Here is a 20,970-nt window from a genome sequence, read left to right as displayed (position 1 = left end):
ACGATACCTGTCTCTAAACTGAAGCAGAAAATCATAACCATAGCAAAAATTACTAAAGATGTTACTTTTCCCATTTCTGAAATAAGATATCAAGATGTGTGTTTTGATTGTAAGTGAAATTGTAGGAGTCTAATACAATGCGAATTAAACAGGAAATTATATTTTTTTCATAAATGGAAATAAGATAACACGTTATGGCAATTAAGATTTATGATGGTATAATGCATTTTATATTCGGAATGTGACATACTACTATTAAATTAGTTAGCCTCGATCGGATCTTTTTAATTAGACGAAATATTTTGGTACATAAAATTATTCACGCAATGTATCATATATATGATTCATATATGATCGAATTTAAAAAGAATCTAAGTTATTTAATAAAGGATCTTTTGATGACAAAAGATATAAAAGGATACAATAAACATTGATTTTAAAACGAATCTGAGTTTTTAATAAAGGATATTTTGTTGGACAAAAGATATACTGAAACACAAAGCATTGGTTTTTTGGTCAAATTGTAGTTCTATATTTTTCAAAATTTGTTCATGTAAATAACACGAATGATTTTGTAGCATTTAACTTAGTTGGAAAGTATTAATGTTTTAATATACACAACTTGTGTTATTATATGTATAATATAAAATTTATAATTTTGAGAATAATATGATTGCCTTAAATAATTAATATTGGCTAAAATAACATTTGGTGCTTTTTTGTTATCGCAATTTTAAACAAATAATAATTCTACAACTCAATTTTAAGCAAATAATTATTCTCGGTGAATTATATGCAACATAGTTAATGTACGGGACAAAAATTTGTAGCTAAGTTTTATTCAAAGGAGTGATAATAATGAAACGCTAGTCCATAATTTGTGAGAGACTGATTTGGAATTACTTTAGCATACAGTTGTCATGGGCTACACCGGCATAACCGGGCCCCCACAGGGAAATTAATAGGGCCCGGTCTGGCCCAGGTCCACCACTAAAGAGGATGGACTGAGTTTTTTCTTTTTCTTTTTTTTCTATAAATTCTAATACAGCCCTAGGCCCATTTAACTTTTTTTTTTGGTTTAACTACAGGTCTACCGAATCTGTCTTTTGGCGGAATTCGACTAATCATGCTTGACCGGGATTGCGGATTAAGGCCGAAAGTCTCCCAGCAGGTGGCGGGGTTTGAACCCGTGACCTGAAGGTCACCACAGCTCTGCGCTGCGACCCGTTGGTCCATTTAACTTTCTTTAAATGTGCAAATTTAATTGAAATAAATGAGCCTAAGATAATTGGTCATTTTGGAAGAGATTTAGTTATGCGTTTTGTTTACTTACCCTATATTCCATTAATGAATGATGTCTTGATTGTATACATTCAGTAACAAATTTTCACAAAAGCTAAAAATTATATTCTTAGTTTCAAAACATGATGATTAGTCGAAAAACAATTATCATCTAGCATTTCGTAAAAATTATGTAAGACATTATATACACAAATTAATTATTTTAACAATATTATTGTATATTTCAATTTCAGCATCTGCTTATATAAATTTCTGTCATCGTATAATTATATGGTAATGCTCGATTTGCGATTCACCATTGTGGCGCGGAAATACCACGACATGACTCCGTGGGTGGCGCACTCTTCTCCGGTGGAGGCGGAGATCCCGACTTGAACCTTCTGCGGGAGAAAGCTGCTCAAGTCTTTCTCATAGCAGACTTCAAACTCCTTCTCTCCCGCGGTGACGTGTACATTGATCTTGCCCGAGAAATCATAGGTGAAGGAGTCGTTTGTGAGCACGCGGTGTTCGCGGCAGCCAGGATTAAGACGATGGAGGGGAGGATTGGATTAGGGTTTGCACAAGTTTGGTCATGGCTAGTGTTGTGGAATGTGGATCATGGTGCTACTGTGCCTCCTTTTATAGTGGTTTAGAGCATATGTATATGTTAAATACGTACATAAGGAAGGTTAGAGCATCCATAACCGTGCTCTTGCCAGCGAGCACGGTTGTGGGCCCAGCGCCACTATTCTTGTCTGCTCTCTGGCAAGAGCACAACACCCACAGCTGTGCTCTTCCGCAAGGACGAGCACAATTCAATTTAAAATTCAATTAAACAAAAACATTTCCATAATATTAAAATTCATTAAAAAACCACAATAAATATTACAAATTACAAATAAAATAAAAAAGACATAATTAAAATCCTAAAAATTAAAAATTACATAATTAAAATACTAAAGATTGTTATGTTGTAGGGTGGAAGAAAGATTGAGAATGGATATGAGAGAATGAAGATGAGAATGGATATGAGAGAATGAAGATGAGAATGGATATGGGAGAATGAATATGAGAATTGTGTAGTTTGATGTGAATTTTTTGGTGTGAAAGTGAGGGTATTTATAGATGAAAGTGTGTATTTTTGGGGGAAAAATAAAAAAAATTAAAAAGTGGTAAAAAACGGTAATAAACGGATATATTTTTTTGGATAGTGAATTTTTTTTAAATTTTTAGTCGGTTTTTTTAATTAAAAACTGATTTTTAATAAAAAAAATATATATTCAAAGGGTTGCCCAATCGCCGTTCGCCACGTGTCCTGCCGCTAGCACGGCGCTGCTCGATGCATCGAGCAGCGCCGTGCTAGCGGCGGCGAGCCTCGTCCTTGCCAGCGGCGCGGACGGACGCGTGGCCCGGCGCCACCGTTGTGCATCGTTACTAGAACCATTTTTCAGTTATTTGAATCCTCGATCGTCTACGTTGGATGTATGTCTTTTATATTGGATGTATACTGAATTAATTGGCTTCGAATTATTTGAATCCTCACTACCTACGGTAGATGTATGTTTTTATTGAATGTATACTGAATTTGGGTGTGATTCCGATGAAGGAAAAAAAAATTAGTATTTTATTTAATATTTTCAATTTTTATGCAAATTTAATAACTTTATAAGTTCGGTGCAATACTTTATGTCACTTGGAACGTATGTGCATAATTTTTATAAAATGGAAATTTAACCAAATTAAATTCTAAAATATATACATTTTTTGATTGTGTTACTTGTGTATGTGATGGTACTGCTCTAAATTAATCTCCAGTGCAATTACCAAAGAAATAGGTATTATTATAAGTATAAAAAATAATTTTCTAGATGAAAACCAATAATGCCGATTAAAAAAAACAAAATTGCGGATTTCTATCTTGAACCCTTCATAGCTGCTGATGTCAAATAATTGTAGGAGACATCACACAAGACGCTACAAGTACTGAAATTTCAAAAAGATCCAATAACCATAACCATTTGCTACTACTTTTTGTGAGCACCCTGGTTGTGTGCTCGCAAACTTGCGAGCAGAGTAGCGAGCATACACCCAAAACAATAACCATTTCTTGTCAACTGGAATAAAATGACGGATTTGCGAGCACACCTATAGTGTTCGAAAGTTTTCGAGCAAACGGTACTCGCAACGTGACAACTGTGACAACTAAGTCGAATTTCTTCCATTTTGCGAGCACGTGAGTGTGCTCGAAATTTTATTCTTACCAAAAGAAAATATAATTACTTTCCGTCTACAAAAACACAACGTTGTTGCTATTTTTTTCGGAAATTTTTCGGAAAGTACAAGTGCTAGCAACTTTTAAGAGAGACTTAGATGAAGAAGAGGAAGAGGAAAAAGGAAGAGAAAGAGGAAGGAGAAAATGAAAATGAAGATGACGAGTTTTGGGGCATTCATGCTATTTTCAGCTCAAAATGTAATTGGAGTCATTTTTATTCTTTCGTCTAGTTAATGAAATTTTGTAAAATCTGAAAATATTAATAGTAGTAATATTTTAAAAATGATAACTGTAGGGATCAGACTATCCGGGTTCACTATTTACCGATACCTCTTTGGTCTTGTTTACAAGATAGCTCAGTCAGACCATCAGCAAAGCAACTGAGTTCAACCTAGCTATTACAAGTTATCAAGCCGTAAGAGCTGTTGACTCAATTAGAGTCTTCTTGGTCAGAAGCTCCAAGAAACTCCAAGTAATCTCCAATGATCCTGCACACTAGGAAGCTAGTTAGACTAATATGAAAGATCCTCTCGGATCATGACAAAACATGCAGTAATCAATGAAATAACAAAGGAATCGCATAGATCAAATAGCTATGGCTCAGAAACCCGCCAATAGTACAGATCTATTCACCAAAATCACATCCAAGGGAGCAACGTTGAGCACAATGGTGAGACTCTTCACAAACCACCGATTGCAACTCCAAACCACTCCACTACACCGGATCTAGCTGCTCTCAAAGCTCACAACCACAGAAACCTCTCCACAAGAAACCCTAACTTCTCTGGAACCCTAGCAACCGAAGTAGTTGCTAATCTCAAACCCACACACCGTTTATTCACACAAATATCAGTGATAAACCACAGTGGAACAACCAGAGAAACATCAGAAAAGGATAACCCAAGGGAAACTCAAGAACTCGAGAGAGAAGTGAGAGAAATCAGAGAGTAGAGAGTGAAAAGTGAGGCGGTGAGTAGAGGGAGAGAGTATATCAATCCAGTAATGGGCTAGGGCAAATGCAGCCCCAACTTACCTGATGGGCCAAACAAAATTCCAGGCCCAGCAAAAAATAATAGTCCACCAAATTAACCAGCCCAATAGTCAACATACTCCACCTTGGACATTAATTTTTGGGAAACCAATTGCACTATTAGCTAAGGTCTTTAACTCATCATAGCCTACAAGGCAGTCCCCACAGCACCAAGGAACCAAGTTCACTAGCATAGGGAAACAACCAGGTTTTGCCTACAAGGCTCCAGAGGGGCTGACACCCATTAGCCTTTAGGACTTACTGCCATCAGCCACTAGCCACCCTTACCACAGTAGTTAAGAGGATGAGGTCTTTAACCCCGGGACATGCAGCTATCCTAGGTCAAAATGCAAATGCTTAATGCAAAAAGAAAATTTTTCAAGTGGTAAGCATTTAGTCCCCATGTCAGCTGGGTTCTTATCAGTGTGCACTTTAAGCAAAGAAACCTCATTCTTTTCAACAATATCTCTGATGTAATGAAACCTTACATCTATATGCTTAGTTCTATCATGGAAGACAGGATTTTTACACAATTGAATTGCTGACTGAGAATCTGAAAACACAACAGGAGGAGAATTCACAAATTTGAGTTCAGAAAGTACTCCCTTTAACCATACAGCTTCCTTCATTGCTTCAGTGATAGCAATGTACTCAGATTCTATAGTAGACAAAGCAACAATGTGTTGTAGCTGAGACTTCCAACTTATGCAAGATCTGCATAGAGTAAAGACATAGGAAGTGGTGGACTTCCTCTTATCTCTATCATTAGCATAATTGGAATCAACATAACCAGTCAGTTTCACACCATCTTCACATCTAGAATAGCATAAACCATATTTGGAGGTATTTTTCAGATATCTCATCAACCACTTTAAGGCTTCCCAATGAACTGGACCAGGATTAGACATGTATCTACTCAAGCAAGACACAACATAGGCAATATCAGGCCTAGTACTAACCATTAGGTACATAACAGATCCTATAGCATTAGCATAGAGAACCTTCTTCATGGCATTGATATCATGTTCAGATTTAGGACACAAGTCTTTACTCAACATAAAGTGTGCAGCTAATGGCACAGAGGCTGGCTTAGCATTAAGCATGTTAAATTTTTTCAGAATTTTGAGCACATAGGGTTCCTGATGCAAAACAAGCACACACTCTTTCCTATTTCTGAAAATATTAATTCCTAATATCTTCTTGGCATCCCCTAAGTCTTTCATATCAAAATTCTCACGCAAAGAGGTTTGCACAGCAGTTATGGATTTCAAACAAGGACCCATAATCAACATGTCATCCACATATAACAGCAAGAAAACAGGAGCAGCAGAGTCAAGGTTCTTAACATACAAGCAAGCATCAAAAGTGCTCCTAACAAAGCCTAATTTCTGCATGCAGGTGTTAAACTTTATATTCCACTGCCTAGGAGATTGTTTCAAACCATACAAAGCTTTTTTGAGCAAACAAACATGATTAGGAAACTTAGGATCAATAAAGCCTTCAGGCTGTTTCATGTAAATGGGTTTATCCAAATCACCATGCAAAAAAGCAGTTTTAACATCCATTTGCTTCAGTTCCCAATCAAAATGAGCACATAGAGTAAGCATCAGCCTTACAGTTGTAAATTTAACCACATGAGCAAATATTTCAGTATAATCTACCCCCTCTTGTTGAGTAAAACCTTTGGCCACTAATCTGTCCTTGTATCTCAGTCCCTCTACCTCACTTTTAAGCTTATAAAGCCATCTGCAGTCTACAACAGAAGCACCAAGAGGGAGAGGTACAAGTATCCAAGTATGATTAATTTTCAGAGAGTTCATTTCCTCTAACATGGCTTTATGCCATTCATTCCAGAATTTTGACTTAGTAGCATGCTTGAATGATTGAGGCTCATCTCCATCAGACTCATGGACATTAAAGGCCAAGTTTATCAAAGCAATTAACCCCACATAACCATCATATCTAACATGTTTAGAAACATTTTGCCTTCTGGGTCTATCTCTAGCTAACACATAATCACTGAGGTTAGAAGCATCAATAGCATTTTGGACACCAGGTGGGGAATTCAAGACATTCTGGACAGGCATAACAGGAGGATCACACATAGGACCATCAGGCAAGTTAGCATCATTGTTCACATTGTCACAGATGGGTACAGTTTCAACATTATCTTGTAGACCCCCCTCATTAGGTGTTTCATTAGGAATATAGACAGGTGTGATGTTCCAGAATGGCTGCTCCGCCTCACTTGGAACATCCGTAGGATGCTCCACATCAGTGGGGTTATCTGTGGACTCCACCTCAGTTAGAGTGTCCTTGTCCACATTCTGAGAAGCAGGGGTTTGAGTCACATTCAAGCAAGGGAAGTCAGTTTCATTAAACACTACATCCCTACTAATGATGACTTTAAACCCTGGCTCATCTCTTAGCCACACTCTATATCCTTTCACACCCTCAGGGTATCCCAAAAACACACATTTTCTAGATCTAGGCTCAAGTTTATCATTTCTAGTATGAACAAAAGCAGAGCATCCAAACACTCTTAGATTAGAAAGGTTAAGGGTTTTTCCAGAGAACACAAACTCAGGACATTGTCCTTGCAAAGGCACAGAAGGAGATCTATTCACAAGATAAGTAGCAGTCATTAAAGCTTCACCCCAAAACTTTTTGGACAAACCAGATTTTGCTAACATGCATCTTACTTTATCAAGCAAAGTCCTATTCATTCTTTCAGCTACTCCATTTTGCTGAGGAGTATAAGGAACAGTTTTATGTCTTTTAATGCCATGCCCAGCACATAAATCATCAAACTTATGGTTGCAAAATTCTAAACCATTATCTGTTCTGATAGCCTTAATCCTCTTACCAGTCAGATTTTCTATCAAGGTTTTCCAAGTAGTAAATTTTCCAAACACATCATATTTATGTCTCATCAGAAAACACCAAACTTTTCTTGAAAAATCATCAATGATAGATAAAAAATACACAGACCCAGAGTGGGAAGGCACAGGGGCAGGGCCCCAAACATCCATATGCAAGTATTCCAAGATATTAGAGCTAATATTTGCAGGCACTGGAGAAGGAAAGGTGACCCTGTGCTGTTTACCTAGCACACATGTGTCACAAAAAGGCAAATCACCTTGAACATCTGAGTCAGATAAGATGTCATGCTTTTTCAGAATATGCAAACCCTTTTCACTCATGTGACCTAGTCTATTATGCCACAGCATCAATTTATCAGATTTGGCAACATTTGCATAAGCTTTCTCACAAGTCAGAGGCACAGTAGTACAGACATAAAGACCACATTTTCTGTTAGCTTTAAACAAACACATAGAACCCTTACAGATTTTCATGCTCCCTTCCCCCCATTTACCACTCATGCCATCACTTTCAAGGGCAGTACAGGACAACAAATTGTAGCATAACTCAGGCACATATCTTACACCCTTCAAGTTCAACACATAGCCATTTTTAAATTGCAAACACACATTGCCTATACCAAGAATAGCACACTTCTTGTCATCAGCCATAGACACATATGTATTAACCACAGGCTTAATATCAGAAAACAATTGCTTGAAGGGACTAACATGATAAGTGCAACCAGAGTCACACAACCAATCATTAGAGATAAACTGACATACAGGGGAAGTATTCATATACACCATATCATGCAACATAAAGACAGTATCATTTTCAGCATCAAGTTTTGCAAGATTGGCAATATTTTCAATCTGAAAGTTTCCACTATTGTTAGGAGACTTGTTCTTTTTAGGCTTATTACAATCTTTCTTAAAATGCCCAGGTTCCCCACAATTATAGCATTTCCTCACAAACCTAGAGTCTCTACTGTTGGACCTAGGTCTGTATTTCTTTTTAGAATTAGACCTAGAACCAGAATTTCCATTTGACTCAGAACCCCCTCTGGAATTAGGTCTACCTCTAACATTAAACACCTTGTTAGTAGCAGATTTATCAGAAGCCCTTTCCCTTAATTCAATTTCCTTAGACTTAAGAGAGCTAATAATCAATTCAAGAGGAGCAGTATCTCTGTCATATTTAATAGCAGCTTTAACATCACTGTAAGAGTCAGGGATGGCATTCATCAAGGCAATACTGGTATATTCATCAATAGTTTTATCCCCTGACCTTTTAATATCTTGAACCAGCTTTTGAAACCTATCCACATTGTCATCAATATCTTTTGACAAATCAAGCTTGAATTTAAAGAGTTTTTCAAGCAAATACATCCTTGAAGACATAGAAGTTTCAGTGTACAAAGTATCAAGGTGTTTCCATATTTCAGAAGCAGATTCAATATGATTAACCTTCCTAATCACAGAGTCAGACAAATTGAGAATAATGGTGGCCTTGGCCAATTCATTCATTTCATCCAGTTTTTCTTGAGGGGTATCAGTGGGCAAAGTGCCATCAACACATTTGAAGATTTTTTGTTGAATAAGAACACACTTTAGTTTCTGTTTCCAAATCACAAAATCATTTTTACCATTGAAAAGGACCAAGTTGACAGGCTGAGCCATTTTAAAACCAAGAAAATTTTCTGGCAACACACAGAGCAAGAAAACTAACACCAACACACAACAAGCAGCCAGCCAATCACAAAAGGCAGAACACCAAGGCAACAGACAAACACAGATTCACAGATTTCACCAGATTTCACACAAAGAACCTCAAATCCTTGACTGTCACGAGCAAGGTCGGCTAAGGCTATCCCAGTTCGCAATCACTCACTTCTGGAGGGCGCAGGGGGTCACTTAGGCAGCACAATATGCTTGGTGGTCAAGCAATAGGAGATTTTCAAGCAAAGAGCACAAGAGAGAAAAAGAAAAAAAAAAGAGAACACTCCACGGAAGCTAGAAACACTGAGAAAACTCACAAGGAAAACCTAAGTCTTGCCAAGACTGTCTACCAGAAACAAAATCCCAATCCTATAGTTGGCACTAAACAGAAAACAGAAATATTCAAAAAGATTCAGCCAATTTACCAGAGCAAACCCCCACTCGAGGGAGGGTTCCACTTGCCCACCTCCTTTTAGCGACTCGGCGTGCCGGAATAGTCCCCCCGTGGCTCTGATACCACTGTAGGGATCAGACTATCCGGGTTCACTATTTACCGAGACCTCTTTGGTCTTGTTTACAAGATGGCTCAGTCAGACCATCAACCAAGCAACTGAGTTCAACCTAGCTATTACAAGTTATCAAGCCGTAAGAGCTGTTGACTCAATTAGAGTCTTCTTGGTCAGAAGCTCCAAGAAACTCCAAGTAATCTCCAATGATCCTGCACACTAGGAAGCTAGTTAGACTAATATGAAAGATCCTCTCGGATCATGACAAAACATGCAGTAATCAATGAAATAACAAAGGAATCGCATAGATCAAATAGCTATGGCTCAGAAACCCGCCAATAGTACAGATCTATTCACCAAAATCACATCCAAGGGAGCAACGTTGAGCACAATGGTGAGACTCTTCACAAACCACCGATTGCAACTCCAAACCACTCCACTACACCGGATCTAGCTGCTCTCAAAGCTCACAACCACAGAAACCTCTCCACAAGAAACCCTAACTTCTCTAGAACCCTAGCAACCGAAGTAGTTGCTAATCTCAAACCCACACACCGTTTATTCACACAAATATCAGTGATAAACCACAGTGGAACAACCAGAGAAACATCAGAGAAGGATAACCCAAGGGAAACTCAAGAACTCGAGAGAGAAGTGAGAGAAATCAGAGAGTAGAGAGTGAAAAGTGAGGCGGTGAGTAGAGGGAGAGAGTATATCAATCCAGTAATGGGCTAGGGCAAATGCAGCCCCAACTTACCTTATGGGCCAAACAAAATTCCAGGCCCAGCAAAAAATAATAGTCCACCAAATTAACCAGCCCAATAGTCAACAATAACTATAGTTAATTAGTGTTAATCAAATTATTACATGTAAAATTAAAAAGAGAAAAAAAAAATGAATGAAAATATAGACTTGATTTGTATTGGGAGAAGGAAGTGTGAAGTCCGTGTCCGTCCAATTGTATTGAAAAATAAAGTAAATATAGTCCAGTTGTATTGAAAATGAAAGAAATTATAGAGTTAATTGTATTGGGAGAAGCAATAATGAAGTGAAATATAGAGTTAATTGTATTGGGAGAAGCAATTGTGAAGTCAATACAATTTTCACCGCCTCCCCCCTCAATTCTCAATACAATTCTCACCGATTCTCTGCTCTCGTTTTTCCTCACACTGACCGCCGCGCGATCGCCTGCCATAGGTGATTCCTCTCTTCCTTCCAAAGTGTTGGTCTGCATTTGCTTGCTTATTTTCTATCTGCAACTTGAATGAGTGTATACCGTGGTGTTACTTTTTAGCATCTGTCTATACGTTATTGATTCTCTCCAATACATTCATAGTAGCTGAATTTGATTATATATCTTAATCTCTTCGTGGAGTTGCTTGATTTGATTGGATATCTTAATCTCTTCGTGGAGTTCTATTTGATTTGATTTGCATAGTTGCACTTTAGACTTGGATACAAGGCTGAGAGGCCAGTGATAGTTGTATTGTAATTACGAGTTGTCTATCACAGATGTTCTACAAGTGCTCAACGGGGATACTCTGTAATTGTGTTGTGCGCATGATACTTATGCTATCTGTTTTTGTTCTACAATCCTTGGTATTCATTTCCTTGTCATAATTCGTTAGAGGCTTCCCCCAAAATGTATTTGGTGATCCCCTTCTTAGTCTATTAGATATGGATTGTGGACTAAAGCTTGTCACTATTATGAAAATGTGGAAACAGTTAATAGATTCATTCCAATACATTCATAGTTGCTTAATTTGATTTTGTAGATCTTAATCAAACATTCAAAGTTCTGTGTGATATTTCTAGTTAGGCTACCGATTTAGCTTATTGTTCTTCATTTATGCCAGAATATTTGTGTGCTTCATGCAGAATTGGAAATTGATGTTCATCATTCTGACTGGATTGGGCACGTCTCTTTGAGTGGTTCAAACCTCTCCATGAAAGTATCATAGTATTGTCTAAATTGAATGAGATAATCATCCTAGTTGAATTGATTAAGTAACTTCTTTGAGCCACCTGAATGATTGAGCATCACTACTCTGAGTGGTTAAGTATCAATATTACCGATTAATAGTGATGTATCCAAGGTTTTTAATTTAGAAGTTTGATAAATAATCATAATGACTTGTTAATAAATATTCAACCTATATTTTTAGCTTTGGATGGTGTATTTCAACTTCTAAAAAACATAGCAAAGAAAGAGATGACAAATTTAGATTGATGGTGGAGTTAGAAAAGACAAATTCTAAAATGGAGATACATGAATTTTTTTGGAATTTCGTATAGAATTTTGAACATAAATTGTACCGGTAAAGAAAAAATTAAGAAAAAAAAGTGGTACGTCAAAAAGATATGAAATTTAATCTATATCTATACATATATAAGAGGGGAGTTTTGAAATATTTACAGAGAAAAATTATAATATTAAAAAAACATATTAATAGATTTGTAAATGTATATGTAATGTGCATACACATGTAATGTTTCATAATTAATGTATATGTAATGTGCATACACATAAACATGCAATAGAGTTGGTCATTGGACAGGTAGAAATTCATAATTTCATTAAAATTGTTTTGCTTTTTTTTTGTTTTTTTTATGCATAAAGGAGCAGGCTCAAGCCATCCAAAAACATCTAGCAAAACAATAAAGCTAATTTAAAGAAAAAGCAACAAAGCTAATCTAACAAAAAAAACTAACACCACCAAGCAGATTCGAGCAAAGACTCACAGCAGCAGGTACATGATCTAGAGCACCCACCTGTGTTTGTAGGAGGAAAACCAAAAACCAAGCCAAAGTTAAAGAAGTCATGCTTCGTACCTTAATCTCTGATTAGTCCTTGCACTCGTTCACTCCCTGATTTCACCCAACTTATCAAACAAATTTCTCGGAGATATAGATGTAATTCATTACATCAACAATAAATTGTGCTAGCACATTTATTAGTAAATGATAACGGGATCATAAAAAGTCGCAAAAGAATAATAAAAGCTACCCAATCTTCCATATTTTCCAATGTAATTATGGCTACTACCTTAATTAGAGAGCTCGCTTAGATGAGCAATATACCTTGTCTTATTACTTTATTCCGAATTTTGAATGAAGTTTAATAAGCACATATTTTAAAATTATCATAATTAAATATTTTTTATTTTCTAAATATGATTAATTTTCCTAAGTATAAATTTGATTTCATATTAATTTTATTGGTAGCAGTCCAAATAGGCTTACGGGTTAACACGAAACCGAAACAGAAACTTTTAGAGTTTGGTTTGAATATTTATTATCCGATAAAAGCGTGACTAACGAACTCGAACTCAATTATCTGCAATTCAGATAAGGTTGATTTGAAACCCGCTAGCCAACTACTGCCTCCCTCCGTTCCACAATAGGAGTCACCTTATTGTAAGCACAAATTTTAAGAAATGCAAATAATAGTGGGTTGAAAAAGTTAGTGGATATGTGACCCACTTTTTTACATTGGTTTTATAATAAAATATGAGTGAAGTGAGTTAGTCGAATGTGAGGTCTACTTACCATTTATAGAAAATGAAGCGTGACTCTTATTGTGAAACAGAACAAAATGACAAAGTGTGACTCTTGTTGCATAATAAAATGTGAGTGAAGTGAGTTAGTCGAATGTGAGGTCTACTTGACATTTATAGTAAATGAAGTGTGACTCTTATTGTGAAACAGAACAAAATGACAAAGTGTGACTCTGGTTGCGGGAACGATGGAGTAATTAACTTACTGTAGTAAAAAAGTCAATAGACTTTATAAAAGTGCTTAAATTTTCCCTCCCAAATAAGGCGCCAAAATCACAGTGGTCGGACTCACTGAATTAGGGCATCTAAATCCAACCAAGAAGAATCTATCTATCAAGAAATGAGGGATTTCAGAGAGCAGATTGATGAGATCAATGGTCTTTTACTATCAGATGACAAAGCTAGGGCATACTCGAATCTACTACAATTGCAGGAAATATCGTCCGCCGATTCTTCCGCCGTAGTGACACTCGCCCGTTCATCTAGCACCATCATATCCTCCCTCGTCGCGGATATATCCTATAATGATGAAGAAATGTATGTGCTGTTTCGTTCTCTTATTGTTCAAACAACCCTTTGTCTCATATTTTTGTATTGAAAAATTCATTATTAATTTCTTGTGATTTGCCACTCTCTCTTGGGTTATTATCAGAGCTGCGCAGGCTTTGAAGTGTTTGGGTTTTATGATTTACCACCCTGCTGTTGTGGCTTCCATCGGAGGTAGTTATTCAAAATTTTTAGCTTTGTGATGTTTTGCATCGATTTTTCTCTTTTTAAAATTATGTTGATTTTAGAAAAGTAAAGAAATATTGCACCGCCATAAACTACCACTATTTACTTACCATTCCAGCAGTTCATAGAAAGAGAAGGAACATCAACATATTTGTTAAGGCCTGATAGACATGGAGGTGTATTGCAAAAATGGAACCTCATTGCTTAATAGCAAGGGCTTATTGTATTAATTTAACTATGGGAATATTTACTGGAGAGATTGGCGTGAGACTATGAGATGAATGTTCTTTTTTCTGTATGCTATAGGTCACGATGCTGATGTACTAATTGAATCCCTGGTTAAGGTCATCACAACAACTAAAATCAAGGTATATTGATTTTTTTTACATTATACTTAAGGTTGTGCTAATTTTGTAGGTGATGATTAACAAACTTTTGCTTGGTTGACTGCAGACTGTATGCAATTTAGGCGTGTGGTGTATATCAATCCAACAATTGAGTTCATCCATGTTGGATCAACACTTGCATTCTTTGCTAAGGGCAGTTACATATGCCCTTGACAATCCAATTGGTTCACTTTCAATAACTTTTGAGGCAATGCAGGTGCTTAAGTATTTTCATTTGACAACATTAACTTGCTTTATCTTAAATATGTTGGATATTTTGCATAAAGCTTGCTTTGGCCTTGTAACTACCAGAAATCCCGTTCTGGTAATTGTCATGTTATGTAAAGATTGAATTTAGTTCTACTACTTGCAGAACTACGTGGTTTACATCTCCATTATTCATCTTTGTATAATTTTTCCTACAGACTCATAATGATATTCATGACGATACTTATTTTATATAATAGGCCGTGGTGAAGTTGGTATCTTCCTTGACAGAACAAATGAGAGAGACATCAAGTTTGTGGATTCCACCAATTTATAGAAGGCTTGTCAGTCTTGATAAAAGAGACAGAGATATGTCAGAAAGATGTTTGCTGAAGATTGTGCCCTTAATATTTCCTCCACCAGTTTCTCTCTCTAAGGTGCCATGTGATATATAGTTCTTTTGTTACCCATCAACTTGATTTCCTTTCCTTTTTCAAAATTTAAACAAACACCACACTTTTAGGTTTTAACTCGTGTGAGGATATTCATTTGTTGTTTAGATACATACATAGACCGATAAACATTTACTTCTTCAATACCTAGTGCTTTTGGCAACTGATATCCTGTCATTTCAAACATTATATCATCCGATACTGTCTTCCCCTTTTTTTTCATTAATACTTCCATTTCATACCTTTTTCTATACTTTGCTTCATTATTTGTGAAGTCGCTTTTTGATAACTTGAGATGAAGTAACATTGGACTGGAATTATCTAAAATTTTCCATACTTGATGCTTCGGAAGCAGGCACTTGCTGTGGATATGAAGAAGAAATTGCTTGGCACTATTAAAGAGTTGTTGGGCCAAGGGATGAAGATTCCTTGTCTGCAAGCATGGAGATGGTTTATTCGTTTGCTTGGGCCACATGCTTTGAAAACTAAACATTTGGTTAATGAGATGTTGGAAATTCTGAAGCTTACTTTCTCAGATCTTGACTCACAAGTTCAGATTGCATCCCTGGTATAGTGCTGAATCATAGAGTTACTAATTTCTTTTGCCTTAGGATTGTCTTTTCAATTCTGGTAACTGTGAGTATTTTTTAACTGGATCAGCTAATATCTATTGTCATTTTCTTCCATCATGATGTGATATTGTTTAAATAAAATTTGATAATATAAACGTTTATACTTTCATTAGGTCTTTTCACCTGCTTGTTCATAGGGCAGTGCATATATGTTGAGATTTGTTTTGTCGAAAGTGATTAACATGTTTGTCATCAGCATAATTCACATTTATAATCATTTCTAGCCTTCCCATTTGGCTTTCAGTAAACTTATTACTATCTTCCCCAGATTATCTTTTGAATAACCCAATTGGTTGAAGCAGTTTCATGGGTAGGTATCTTTTGTTTAACATAAAGAGAAACACTACCTATAAACTAGTTTCTTTTGTTTTAAATAACTTATCTTCTTTCTCACAATCGGAAGTATCTTTTGCAATAGAACAGGGAAGATTAGCTTCTTTTGTTGGAGTTGGCTGGTGTGGCGTGGCCCATGTGGGTAGAATTTTTAATAGGATCTCAATTTCTTTCTTGCTCCTTGCAGGTCGCCTGGGAAGGCCTCATTGATGCTTTAGTTGAGCTCGTAGTTCTCAACAACACTGAGGCTGAAGCTGAGAGACATTTAAAAAAGATAAAGCTTATAATGGCACCCCTCGTAGGAATTATGTCAAGTAAATGTGATGTATCTGTTCAGGCTTCCTGCTTGAGCACATGGTCTTATCTACTACACAAACTTGAAGATTCTGTTAACTGTCAGTCACTGATCATAACAGTCTGGGAGCCTATTATAGAATTAGTCTTCCAAGCTGGACCAGATAATAAGAACATCTGGTTGTGGAATTTCTGTCTGGATCACTTACATTCTCTACTACGTGGAGTAAATCAGCAAGCATCTGTCAATCAACATAACAAGGAACCACTACATTTACCTGATAAAAGTTCAGTAAATGATCATATGGGTATTGAGAAGTGCCAATTGAGGCATTATCCATTAAAATGTTCACCTTTGAAGCTTTCTCAACTGGAGTTCTTTATTAAAACAATAACCATCATTGTAGATCGAGGATCAAATGAGAGTGTTGCACCTGAATTTAGAGAACTGGCAAGTAATGCAGCTCTAAGGTTATTTGGATGTCTTCTAGAAGCAGTTCAGAGAGCTTTCAGATGTGTATCCATTACATATGACAAGGTTATGCAATCTATTAATACTTTATTTGGATTCCTGGAGAAAATGTGTGATAACATGACTTCACAAGTTGATAACAACTACTATGATCCTCACATATGCCTTAAATTTGTAAAGGTGGTGACTGAGAGATTAGAACCCTCCATTCTTGAGTCTCCTCTCTACAAGGTGGGATTAAAGCTTAAGTGCATTAAAAATATGGAACTTGCTACTGAGACTACACGTGGGTTGGTGGCAGATATCTGCTTTAGGGGTCTCGACGACAAGGTTCTTCCAGTTGTTTATCTGAGTAACAACTATTTTTCTGTAGTTGCAAAGTCATTATCCAATGCCCCTGAGTGTGAATCTGTGTTTGAGCATATGCAAGGATATCTGAAGTTTTTGTTAACTTCATACAATCCTCATGAAATTCTTCATGCGCTTACTTGTTCACTTTATAAGAACATCAGGCTTAACACCTTACAGAGCTGGGTAGTTGTAGCTAATTGTTTTAAAGAATTGATAGATGGCAAAAAGGATCTGTCACTATTGAGAATGGAGACTGACAACATTGGTTACTCTATTTTATTGCGTCTCTTTTCGTATCCATTTGCCTTGCTGTCAGTCTCTGATATAAATCCCAAGGTCCATACTGTCGTGGAAGCATGGGATTTGCTTTATGTGTCTGTTGACAGAGCTTCACAATGTCTCCATCTCGCTGCCAAGAGTTTCTCTGTAGATCTTTGTGCAGTACTAAATGGACTCATTGATCAAATTGCATCAGTTGACGCCAGAAATGAGCTGAAAGAAAATAAATGCAGTGATGAATTTGTTCTACTCTATGGGAATGTTATGATATGTGTCATGAAGCAACTGGTTTGGGGCATGAGGTCGGAAGCCAGACATTATATGGATTCTGAATTCAGAAAATTCAGCTTCACGAGCTGGATGTTATTAGCAGCTCGGTAAGTGTGAATCTGTTAAAAAACATATACTCTTGAAATTGCCACATGTTTTATTACCAGATCTCATACCCTTCTAGTACAGTTAAATATGGATTGTGCAGCCTCTCTCTGTAGTGGAACTTCTTCAAGAGGTGGAAAGAAAATAGAACCAGCATGATCAATTTAATTGTAGATAAATCTATATTTGATTTTAAATAATAATGGTCTTAAATTTTTGTATGGTGAACATGTATTATGAAAGTAAGACTGCTGTAGGCATAATTGGAGTCAAGGGATCCCATTGGTGTTAAACAAATTTCTGCTTTGCTATGCATCAAACTGAATCTAGTTGTGAACATTATGAAGTGAGGAATTATTTGGCATTGTTAGAATAGCAGGATCAAGTCAAAATGTGGAGAGGTCTCCTTAGTCATGCATATGCATGATAGAAAGTAGTTACAAAATGTGTAACACTCATCACATCTGGTTTTCTGTCTGTCACCCTTAGTGGCTTCTCACTCTCCAAGTTTTTGGAAGAACAATTCATTTCCCTTGAACGCAAGTTATCTAGTTGTGCTGATGTGATATATGCTTTTATTAATGCCATTTAGACATACACCGACTTAGGTTCTAAGCACCATTCAGTCTTGGAAATTTGAGACTGCATCATCTGTCAGATATTCTTTTATTATCCAGTCTAATTGTTTGTGTAGATTTTTAACATCACGGGGATATTCCAGGTTTATGAAGCTTTTTTGGATGAATATACACAATACTGGCCAATCCCTTCTCTCTGTTTCTTCAAGGTAGACTACAAATCCCCATCCATTTCCATTGATGAGCATGTCTTACATTTGCGATTCTTAATTTCAGATTTCTGGGGGAATTTGTCCAATTTGTTGCATGCCTACACCACAAGGAAGATGTTCTGATATTGGTTGAGGTCCGATTCTCATCTCTGCATTTTACTGTTGAATAAATAATTTTAAAGCTCATACCAGCCTTTAAAATAAGTCTCTACATCACATACATCCATAAATTCTTGACATACCACTTTCTAACATTTTCTAATTGATGAGGCTTCTGTTCATTTTCCTGATTTTCCTTCCATTTATGTTTTCTTAAGCAAATTTTGAATCTTTCTTGTTAACTCCTCAGGCCGTATCAAGCCCATTGCTCGAATGGCTATCCGGAATGCATCTTCTCGACAGCAATTCTAGGCATAATCTTCAGATTTTATGGTCTCAAATGCTGAAATGTTTGCAGCAAGGTCAGCCATCAGTCCAGTTCGATTCTTCATTCCTCAATTTCCAAGCGCCTCTCCTTGAAAGAACTCTCGATCACCCTAATTCAGTCATCTCCGCGGCCACAACTAACTTCTGGAATTCAACTTATGGCCTCCAAAGCAAGCTTGAATTTCCTAAAGCCTTAGTTCCGACACTGGACAAGCTGTCCAGAAACGGAAAATTAAAAATCTGTAGCAGAAATCACTGCGTGGAAGACTGCACCAGCAGCCTAGACAGATACAAGGTGACGAATACTCTAAAGAAATGCTCAAAGAGAGTTGAAATATTGAGCAATCCTGTCCAAGAATCAAAGGGCTGTGATAATATCAATCTGGGAGCAAAAAGAAAACGCTGTCAACTGACAGAACACCAGAAAGAGGTGAGACGAGCACAACAAGGACGCACAAGGGATTCCAACGGGCATGGCCTTTGTATCCAGACTTACACTGCTCTTGATTTCTCTCAAGGAAACGAAGAATCTCAAGATAGCCAGATATGAAGAGATTTTGTGTGATTTTTTAGTTTCCAGGTTGCAGTTTACTTCAAGCTGTATATGATAGCACCAGACAACTGCAATCTGTTAAATTAAATGAGTTTTATAAACTAATAGTTAGATAGGTGTTGTAAGTTGTAGTTGCAAGTTATAAGTCTTTATTCATGCAAAACGTTTCATTAGTGGGATGCTTCTTTCCACTTATTTAACTTAACTATACATATTGTAGTTCAGAATTTGCTAATTTGATGTACTTTTTATTATTTGGTTGTATTAGGTGTTCATCCATTTTCAACTTCGGAAACTGTTAACGCATTTGTCATATTTTTAATCTGAAAGAGGCCAAAAGTTTTACGAGTTTGTAGATGGGCTAATGGCTCATATAAATTTATTTATTTTTTTTGAAAAACCGTCTATATATTAACTTGGGACGGAGGAATAATAAATAAGCTAATGACCCATATAATAAATGTATTTTTTAATGATAATGATTAACATGCCAAAAATTACGTATATAAATTATCTTCTCATGTATGAAACATCACTCATATATGTCATGTTAATCAAAATAAGGTTCACTAGTAAATGTGTTGGGGTTGGTACAATGAAAATTGTACAATTAAATAAATTTGCAAAAATAATCTACTTAGGTTGTAGATAAAGATTCATCTGAACTTAGATCATGTTCAGACCTTGTTGGTTTTTTAGGTAAGAAAAGATAAATATTCAGACTAACACTACACTACAACATTTACAATAGGTAGGCCAAAGTCTATCTACGTTGTAAAAATATTTTTTTTCTACGAGGGACTAGTCGAGTCACCTACTCTGATGACATGTTTCACTACTCAGCCTACAATGCTAAAGATTTAGACTCGTTTTTTCCATAATCCCACTGTTCCACTAAATATGAAAAATTTAGTTTTCGGTATGAGATTTTATGTAGTGTTGTTTTGTGAGTAATTGAAGAGAGTAAAGTAAGAGAGAAGAAAAAGTAGAGATGATGCTATTTCCATTTTAGGAAACGTTTTATTTTAATTGGACAATCCAAAAAGAAAACATTTTATTTTTAATGAAACATAGAAGAGTATATGTTTTCATATATTTATAATTATTAAATAAAACCATCATGATAATATTACTTTATCTCATTTGGATGAGAAATGGATATAGGGATACTCAAAAAAGTATCTATGCAAGTATCATGGATACTCGAAATATTTTTTTTTAGTATATCAACCCTAACAAAATTGTTCATATCGATGGAAAGTTTGAGATATTTTCATTTTACTATATTGGAAACAATAAAAGGAAAAAAAGATAAATGATATTTGCCATCATTATTTATATTTTGATCAGCATATTAAGATCATGCCTACCATCAAAGCTAAGTGAATAGTTGCGTCAAGAAAGATAATAATCATTCAACACGATATTGTAAATGACTAAATTCAACATTAAACTAGTT

At 36.2% G+C, this 20,970-nt stretch overlaps 1 protein-coding gene across 3 annotated transcripts; it reads left to right on the top strand.

The window, feature by feature from the left end:
• Positions 1 to 10,725: 10,725 nt before the first annotated feature.
• LOC121810035 lies at positions 10,726 to 19,765 on the top strand. 3 transcript variants are annotated; one of them, XM_042210925.1, is made up of 12 exons: positions 10,726 to 10,869; positions 11,551 to 11,632; positions 13,381 to 13,766; positions 13,882 to 13,949; positions 14,268 to 14,329; positions 14,415 to 14,564; positions 14,815 to 14,991; positions 15,362 to 15,574; positions 16,159 to 17,744; positions 18,464 to 18,529; positions 18,597 to 18,666; positions 18,882 to 19,765. In XM_042210925.1, the coding sequence occupies exons 3-12, from the start codon at positions 13,570 to 13,572 to the stop codon at positions 19,506 to 19,508; spliced, it is 3,216 nt and encodes a 1,071-aa protein (XP_042066859.1). In that variant the 5' UTR covers positions 10,726 to 10,869; positions 11,551 to 11,632; positions 13,381 to 13,569; the 3' UTR covers positions 19,509 to 19,765. The 3 variants fall into 3 exon arrangements, with proteins under 3 accessions (XP_042066859.1, XP_042066860.1, XP_042066858.1); XM_042210926.1 differs by having other exon boundaries at positions 11,529 to 11,604; XM_042210924.1 differs by lacking the exon at positions 11,551 to 11,632.
• Positions 19,766 to 20,970: the final 1,205 nt, after the last annotated feature.

This window comes from Salvia splendens, chromosome 6, assembly GCF_004379255.2.
Source record: "Salvia splendens isolate huo1 chromosome 6, SspV2, whole genome shotgun sequence".
NCBI lineage: Eukaryota > Viridiplantae > Streptophyta > Magnoliopsida > Lamiales > Lamiaceae > Salvia > Salvia splendens.
This window is presented reverse-complemented; position numbering and strand designations above follow the sequence as displayed.

Bases quoted from the DNA above. Each gene is read 5' to 3' on its own strand.
- LOC121810035 (XM_042210924.1), top strand. From the start codon at position 13,570: ATGAGGGATTTCAGAGAGCAGATTGATGAGATCAATGGTCTTTTACTA. The intron at 14,992-15,361 runs GTGCCATGTGAT...CTTCGGAAGCAG, and splicing joins CACCAGTTTCTCTCTCTAAG to GCACTTGCTGTGGATATGAA. The intron at 17,745-18,463 runs GTAAGTGTGAAT...GGGATATTCCAG, and splicing joins TGGATGTTATTAGCAGCTCG to GTTTATGAAGCTTTTTTGGA.